We start from the raw sequence: 9,186 nt of genomic DNA, 5'->3' as shown, positions 1-9,186 counted from the left end.
GTTTCCAAAAATCATATGTATACTAGCACCACTATCCGCCAATCGTCTCCTCATCGTCCCCAAATTTAAGCCCTTGGTTCCATCCATCATCACAATAATCTATGGAATTATATTATATATGATCACAAAATCATCGACACTATTGAGAAAGTCTTAAATTTAGAGTGACCTTAATATTGTTTTTCAAGATATACCATTACTGTGGGTTTCATAATTATTTTTTCATTGTATTTTCTTATCTTTGGACTCCTTATGATCCTCCCTCTTTTAATCTTAGTTATTAATCCCACTGCCTTTACCTTCCTTATGGAGAGAGTTTGCAATCTGTCATTAGTATTATCCTCTTCCTGATGATGGATCACACTGTCATCTGATATGTTGATAGTAAAAATCTCGACACAATTTACATTCAGAAGCACCGTTAAACTATCATATCTTTTATTGTCGTTAATTGCTTTCCAATTTGACAATTTATATATATTATGGAGGGAAAGTATCATGATTTTAATTATATTGTTGGCTCTTTCACTGTTACATAATTTGATAAAAAAATTAGAAGTTGAACAAAACAAGTGTCTGACTTCATGAACAATGACCCATCTATACACAAGCACTTGTGTTTCACAAGTTCCTGATAATTCTGTGATATCATTTTCCATGTTCTCGTCTTGCAAATGAAGATATGTTCAGCTTGGGCTATATATAACAAATTCTTCTGCTGTGCTTACTGCAGGGATAAAGATAAAATCACCATTCAATGCTCTACAGCCTTGATTCCAAGAAATATCTCGAATGTTGAAAAAAAAGAGGTTCATTCCCCCATGAAGTCCATCCAGCAGATAACTCCCTCGCAAAAAGTTCTAGACTCCTAACAGGTTTGGGTCCTGGTACATAGTCCAAAAGCAAGTCTATGTTCAAGTGAAGGAAAACATGAGATTTGGACTTGTATGCATTTAAGAGAGAAGGATCATGTATCTTAGCTACCATAATTTGTTCCCTTTGTTTTTCTGAGGGAAAAACTTAGAATTAGTTATGTAATGAAAATTTTTAGAGCAACAAAATCAAGCAAAGCGTATCCCTGTGAAAAATGGATACTTCCTATTGGTGGCTTTCTTGAGTGGTCACCAGGAACACTAATTGCAACAAGCTTCTCCGGAGGCATCTTTGCAATCAGTTTGTGGCTCACATCACTTTCCTGTGATAAAAACATGTATGTTAGATTGTCAACAAAATAAAATGCCTAAAATTGAGCCATGAGAAAAACTGCATTTTCTAAAACTCAAAAACTACTAAAGATTTTCTCAAAGACAATCCAATCACTTTTACTTGACTTGTGGAGGTGGCAATGAACGCTTGTGTAAAACTTAGTTTATCAAAATAGTGATTGAAAACATCTATTAGAAAAAATTGCCATAGCCTCATTTCAAGTTTCACCTTCTGACCTGCCTATGAATATAACCAACAAGAATGCATTCGTAAGGCTTATGGTGAGTCAGATCCAACTCACTGATCATGTGCCCATCTTCTCTCACCTATTAAGACAGATCCATGAATTCAAAGAGTTACAAGAAACAACAGGATTTCACTTCATTTATCTTAAGTTCCTAAGCAAATCAGCATTCATCTGTGCAGATGGTGTGCAAATCACAGGAGCTATTATGAATATACACAACCTTCAACCAAAACAAAGTAGCAGCATACGTGACTCCCCATGCAGGAAAAAGATCCTTCTCAACAAATGTTCGCAATTTCTCTCTATTTGTTACCCAGAGAGCCACAAGTGCCCCTTCTGGATGTGCCAATTGCCTCATAGGAATAGAAAATAAGTATCTATTTGGCAAAGTTGGATATCTGCAGATAGAGATGGAACACAACAATTACAGAGCCTGAACACTGCAGTATATGGCATCATAACATTCTATTTAAAAAAACTGACAGGGCCATGGAGAAATATAAAAAAAATTCAATTACCTTGATTTAAGTCAAGAAAAACTCAGCAAAAAATTGAGTAATAAATAACAATGTACTGATTATAAAAACAGAAAAGTTTATTTCATGTCAGATATAATGTTTGCATAAAACATACTTATGGATTATAACAATTCATCATGCACAGGGTTAATATAAAAAGTGCATGTTTACTAAAACAGTGGGTGGTTTTGCTATGAAGCATGACCTACCATCTAAGATGCTTACCTGAAACCTCACTATGGTATAAATTTAAACAAAAAATAACTCGAGTGCTTTAAAATCATAGAGAAGATATTGTTTCAAGGTAAAATCTATAAAAAAAGAATTTAAAATCCTAATATTACCCTAGTTCGAAAAAAGTCAAGTCAGCTCTTTGGCCTTGGCCCTTTTTCTTTTAACTGGAGGGAGGAGCAGGTTGGGGTGGGGGTGGCGGGGTGGTGGTCTCCCTAACTGTAAGGGGCTGTTGGGGGGGCGGGGAGCGGGTCTCCCTAACTGTAAAATGAATTAAGAAATGGTACATAAAAAATTAGTTTTCGAAAAACTCAGGGAATGGTATACCAAATGCAGCAGATCAGTATTACTCAGGAATCAGGATCAATCAACAAATCTTTTATGTATAATGCTACAATGATACATGGGACTGAGATGCTACAATGATATATCAAGCAATGGTACATAAAAAATTAGTTTTTGAAAAACTCAGGGAATTCTACAGCAAATGCAGCAGGTAAGTATTACTCAGGATCAGTATCAATCAAAGGATTTTTTTAGTATAATGCTACAATGATATATGTTACTGAGATGCCTTGATAACTGTTAACACTAGAATTTGCACCCTAAAACTAAGCACCTAAATACTTAGAAATTCTGGTGAACATGGGAACAATCACAAGTTTGTGGGTAAACTATGTACGTGACTGAACCTCCGGATTCTAGGCCGGTTCCTATTTGATGCTATGTGATGCTCCACCTATACTACGAACTTACGAGGAAAAAAGGTAGGAAGTAAAAAAGGAGGATTATTTAAACCTAAAAGGTGATGCACCAGAACAAGATGAAGGATTTGATATTTTAATAACACAATGATGGGACATACAATCAACTATGAGATACAACTTTGATGAATATCTCTGCATATAAAGTGTTTCAAAAGAAGGCTTTAATGAATAATATCAAAAGATAAACCATAATCAATATTATTTTGTTAAACTGCACAACTTATGACCTATGCATAACAATTTTCTTAACACAGATAGGTGCAAAAATGAGACATAAATTTAAAGGTTCTTGAGAAAACACAAAAAATAAACATCAATCACCAGCCTTGCACATAGAAAATGAGTCCCAAAGTAGATCAAGCTAACTGTATTATGCCTTCAAAGGTCAAAGAACATCAACTTCAAAGATACAACTCAGAAAAAATGAGCATACAAAGGACAATAAAAAATCACAATAGCCTTCTCTCCTTTCAAAACTGCTTCTCTCCATCCCCTAGGTCTGACAATTTCAAAATGCTAAATACAAATCTCTTGGGGGTCGAATTCAGGAAACAAGGCTATAAAAAAGGAGTCAAATCTTATAAAAAAAGATGACTCACTGCCTCATAACCCTACTAAGTCAAAATAGAACCTATGACTCACTTTTAGCCGCCCTTATAAATCTCTAACTGATCATAAAGACCTCCAAAAATAACTAGTCAAACCAAATCCGACCCAAGTTGAATTCCTATAATCCCTCCTCATGATTCAAAAAGATTTGAAGTACTAAGTCTTCACCTAATATTTCTCCTCCTCCTCCTTTAAACACATGTCACATTTATCCTAAGTGCTAGACATAGTAAAACAATGAATTATATAAGGAACACATTTGTAAAGGTTTGCAAATTTAATAAAAATATAAAATAGTTTATAAGAGCACTATTATATATTTTTACTTTACATAAGATTTGCAAAAAGATAAACTCATAACCCGTGACATGTATAAGACATGGAAAAAAAATGAGAAATAAAACCCACTCAATGCATTGGACTCCAAAAGTTTATAAAAAACGATTAAGGGCAAGATAAATCATGTCTTAACCCTAAAACTTATTCATTTCACATTTGCAATTGCTTGGAGAAATGGACTTGTGGCTAGGGTTTGCCAGTCAGCTTGAGGTCTGCGTTTTTTCCTTCCTGCTGGGCACGTTTTTGGTGCAGCCACCATGTCTGAAGGTCATATTGGCGATTACTTTCTTGCTGATTGTTCATTTCGAGCCGCCATTGTTGAGGGTTCTTATGCATTGCATGAAAAAAGAGGTATAATACATTTGATTTTATTTTTCTACCTCCTCCACTTGAAATTCCCGCCATATGACAGATAATATTGTTCATTATATTAGTTTTCACTGCTGCTTGAGTCGCCATTGTTGAGAGTTTTACTATTTCCGTATGGAAGTCGGGTATATTTCTGAATATATACGCCAGTGCTGTTATAGAAGTAATCTGGGCATATTTTCGTGTTTATGCCACCATTCGATGAAGGAAATTTGGTGTTTGTTCTGATTTTCTCTTGTAATCTCGCCTGTAGCTGCTCATTACTGATTTTTATGTGAGCATCTTCTTTCATTTGCAGCTGTAGATGATATTTCTGGAGGGTTATGTTTGATATTTAAGCTGGGAGCTCAATTTTTCATTGTTTCCTCTATCATGTGCTGTTATATTTATTCCTCATTTTAAAATATATGATGACCATACTGGGAGGTCTTGCTGCAACAGCAGTTTCCTTGCATTTTTAGTGGAAATTTCCTGTAGCATTTGCTCTCATATTTGTTGCTGTTCATGAATTTGCAAGTTAAGAGTTTCTTGAAGATTGCTCTTTGCTGAATGAAGTGTTTGCTGTTTTAAATTTACATAAGGGTTTTGTTTTCTCGAAAGTTATACTCCATTATTCCCATGATTCTATGCACCATCTTGACCATGTTTGTCTTTACCTGTAAGGACTTGTAAAACTTCATTCCTGGTAGTTTGATTGGAGTTGAGACCAAACCAGAAACAATTTTTCTGAATTCCTGTTCATATACTGATTGCAATATTCTTGTTATTGCTGATTGTCATCAGCATTTCCATAGGTACATTGCAGATTCTTTCCAGCTTGCATGAGGAACATGGATGCAAGTACTTGGAGCCCTGAATATTTATTGTCCCAAGAGAGCTGGCTCATAGTCCATATTCCAGAGGCTTATTTTTCTACCCTCATTCTCAAACTGTTACAAAAAATAGTTGCAGCACAGGATTACCAAGGTTTCCTACCTATTTGTTAAGAAGAAGAGAATACTCTGATGCCATCAAGATAGAATGCTTTTAAAACTGATAAATGATATGCAACTGTATCTATTTGGAATGAATTACCCAAACAGCACAAGTGATTAGTAGGACAAGAAATTCCATGAGTATGATATCTTTCAAATCCTAAAATGAGTTCTATCCCATGAAGTTCTAGAGGAACCAGCCATACCAAATTACACTCTTAACACTTGTCCAGTATGCATTTCTGTGCATTATCTCATTAATTCTGTTCTCAATCTTCAGCATACTTTTGCTTGTACTTGAAAATAGCTCTTTTACTGTAGTAATGTTCTGTGTTGTCTCCATATTTGATCCTTTCTGCAGCAAGTTATGCAATTTTTTCATCATATTCTGAAACAACTCCCTGAGTGCTGAATTATCTCATTCTGTGATATTTTAATGAGTATTCTATGAGGTTCGAGCATGGGCTCATGACACTCATAAACTACCTTTCTGTAATCTACAACTATTTCTTATGAAATCAATATGCTTGCTCTTGATTATAACGAAAGGTTTCATATCAAAAATAATATGTCCCTTTAACATTATACTTTCTGTTTTTTGCATTTGAGCACTTAGAATACACTTACTGTTTTTGTATGTATTCAGAATAAGAGAAATATAACATGTGCGGGTACATAGTTGTAGATAATCAGTCATTGCTTAGATCTTTAAAGATCTAACTCCACTCTTTTTTATGCAAGAGAATGAAAACCAGGAGCTACCAAGTTGAGGGCTGGACCAGAAACGGCAACAAAGAACACTTTAACCAGTCAAAGGCTTGAAAAGGCAATGATTGGTTACCCCTGACTATTCTCTCATATATTATACTTTTCTTTCATCCTCGATATGTATAAAAGCAGTAGTTAGACTCACGGCTTGTGTGAGATATTTCATTTCCAGCATTTTAATTCATTTCATCTTTTGTAAAATATCAATTGTGTATTCAAGAAATGAATGATACAAGGACATTTATATTCATTTGCAAATATCAAATGAAAAGTGCTTTCAGCCTAAGTCACAAGGTTTGAGTTTCATTTCATCTTTTGTAAAATATCAATTGTGTATTCAAGAAATGAATGATACAAGGACATTTATATTCATTTGCAAATATCAAATGAAAAGTGCTTTCAGCCTAAGTCACAAGGTTTGAGTTCGAGTTCGAGTTCGAAAACTATGAAGTTCGGATGAAATTTGACGAGTAAAAATAATCGAAAAAAATTCAACATTAAATTCGCCTTATGTAATTTTTTAAAAAAAAAGTATATTGTTATTTATAATCTTTATTAATAAAATAAATGATAATAAAATATAATCTTAACTAAATAAAACAATATTACAGAATTAATAAATAATAATAAATAATTAATTATTTAAATAAACGTAGAAAACATTAAAATTGTACAGATTAAAAATAAATAAATATGTATAAAATATAAATATTTTCCTATAGTAAATTTATTGATAAAAAATAATAAAAATAACATTTATTTTAATAATCTTATCAAACATTTATAATACTACTGATCGGCACCAGAGACGAGGACAAAAACACGCAAAAATGGAGATACTGTCGTAGGAAAATGCAAGGGCCGTTGCGGATGAAAATGGAGAGGAGTCGGCTAATGAAAATGGAGTAGCAGACGCAAGGCATGACCTTCAGATGCCAGAATCTTCAAACGCCAGACAATGAGAATGGAGCAGACGTGACCTACTGATGATGAAAATGGAGCTGACGTGACCTTCAAACATTCTGCAGACGCGACCTTGAGACAATCATTTTGCCCTAGCCGAGCTTTAGTTGGTTGCATTTTTCCTAAAAAAAACTAGAAAACAATTTTGTACGAATTTTTTTACAAACTTGAGCGATATTTTTGCATTTTTTATAGGTTTGTTGAATTTCGAACCTGAAGCCAAAAATTCGACGAACCTTGTGACATAGCTTTCAACAAATAAAATTTTTGAATTTTCAGGACTGAATTTTAACATGTGTTAAAATTAAGTAACAATAACCTCAACTTGAATGAACAATACAGGCTGCTTTAAATGAACTGTGAAATCCACATTCAGCCAAAAGATTTCTGATTGACCACCTTCAAAGACAAACTTTTGTGTATGCGTTGTGCAACCATTTCAAATGTTAAAGCAACTCTTAAGGTTTGGCACATGAATCTGGTTGTCCTATTAGTTTCAAGGAAATCATAATTTTTTCTTGTAGTAGTTTTGATGATCCATTGCATCATCCTAAATGACTAAAATTTCTTATCATGATAAGAATTTGGACCTGTGATTTTAAAAGATGCATTGCCTGTCAAGAATTTCTTCCTTTCCTAGACTATAAAAAATTACCAAAGATACTAGATGCATTTTTTCCCCAATTAAAGCCCAATTTCAAAGTCATCATCCATATATTTGTCTTCTTTACTGAGTATTTGTTAAATATTTGTATCATTTATGAAGTTATGCTGTGTTGTGAAGTTTTCACACCATCGCCCCAAAATTTTTGGGGAACCCCTTTTTCGGGCAGGCCTTGGCAATTCTCGCAGGTATTGTAAGTCTTTGTTGCCTTAGCAAATTTGGAGTGGTCTAGAGGTTTTCGATTTGGCATTTTTACACCTTGGACGCCTTTGAGCTAGGAGGGATTTGATTTGGTTTATTTTTCACCCGGTGCGAAACTTGATTTTCCGGAACATGTAATTTTATCCTTAGACCAAATAGGTTTCAAAAGCAATTTTTTTTTTTCAATAGTTAAAACGATATCTGGCAAGATAAATTTGCAAAGTTTGGACTTAGATGGATTTTGAAAATTTGAAATAATTGTATAGGCTTGAGCATTTTCAAAATGAATTTGTTAGATTTAATCGTTTCGGAAAATCTTGAATTTTTTTTGTGAAAAAGGAAATTTTTGATAGTGGAATTGGATTTGGAGTTTGAATTTTGACTGCTAGGAAAAAGATTTATTTTGTTAAAAAAAAAAAATTTGAAAGTGTATTGCAAAATTGAAATTGGATTAAATTGCAAAATCGCATTAAATTGGTTGAAATTTGTTAGTGTAGTTTTTTTATTTTTCCTATTTTGCTAGGTTTTTCCTACGCTTTTAATAATCTCGCTTAGGTTAATAAAGCATGTCTTATTAGGTGAATGGTTGTGAGGTGTCACCTTCCTACATGTGAGCATCCATTAGCTATCTTAGGAAGATACTTTGCTATCTTTAGTCCGATAGATGGTTGCTCTTCATTGGTTGGTGTTGCCACCTCCTCCCTCTTCCTAGCCTATATAAGCATGCTACCTGACTTGTATTTGTATCTCTTGTTTTTGCATCCTCTTAATGCTATTTTGCTTCCAGCATTTGCATTACTCTCTTGGAGACTAACTCTATGATGCTATTTTGATTTTGTATCATTTGCATTCATAGTTTAGATATTTACTCTTTGCACTAGTTTTCTGGGTTATTAATCTTATCAGATTCTAACAAAATTTAGCCTAGAAGATTTTAGAAATATTAAAGGAAATTGGTAAATTGGAATTGAAAATTGATTTTGGCTTGCTAAATTTGATTCTAATGATATTTTAATTGCCAAAACGTTATTAAATGAAAATTTTGATATCTCCTAGGCTTACCTTGTTTCTATTTTGCAATTTTTGATCAAAACTGGCAATTAAATGAGCCAATTTCACTATGGGCTAAGTAATTTTAATGTTGCATTTAAATCTAGGCAATTAATTAAGAGGATAATCTAATTTTGTTTTTTCCTCCAAGCAAGTCAGCTCACTTGGAGAGGCAAAAAGTGTGGTATAAGAGGGGCTTCCCCTCTTATTTTCTCATTCCTTTTTCCTCCTTGGGTGTGCAATTTTCTTCAAAGGGAGGCGAATTTCAGCTTGGGCAATT

At 33.7% G+C, this 9,186-nt stretch overlaps 1 protein-coding gene across 8 annotated transcripts in view; it reads right to left on the bottom strand.

The window, feature by feature from the left end:
- Positions 1-480: 480 nt before the first annotated feature.
- Positions 481-9,186, bottom strand: part of LOC149563915 (Methyltransferase MT-A70 family protein) — a 140,920-nt gene continuing 132,214 nt past the window's right edge. For 3 of the 8 annotated variants that reach the window (XM_089827021.1, XM_089827026.1, XM_089827023.1), the window contains 4 exons: positions 1,674-1,851; positions 1,443-1,532; positions 1,096-1,195; positions 481-908 (listed from right to left, as the gene is read on the bottom strand). In XM_089827021.1, the coding sequence (XP_089683147.1) occupies positions 763-908; positions 1,096-1,195; positions 1,443-1,532; positions 1,674-1,851 (514 nt within the window). In that variant the 3' untranslated portion in view covers positions 481-762. Of the gene's footprint in view, positions 909-1,095; positions 1,196-1,434; positions 1,533-1,673; positions 1,852-9,186 lie in introns of all 8 variants that reach the window. The other 5 variants (XM_089827022.1, XM_089827024.1, XR_016364126.1 and 2 more) reach the window with 4 other exon arrangements.

This window comes from Cupressus sempervirens, chromosome 4 (assembly GCF_028749045.1).
Source record: "Cupressus sempervirens isolate cs-2001-9-10 chromosome 4, ASM2874904v1, whole genome shotgun sequence".
Classification (NCBI taxonomy): Eukaryota; Viridiplantae; Streptophyta; class Pinopsida; order Cupressales; family Cupressaceae; genus Cupressus; species Cupressus sempervirens.
This window is presented reverse-complemented; position numbering and strand designations above follow the sequence as displayed.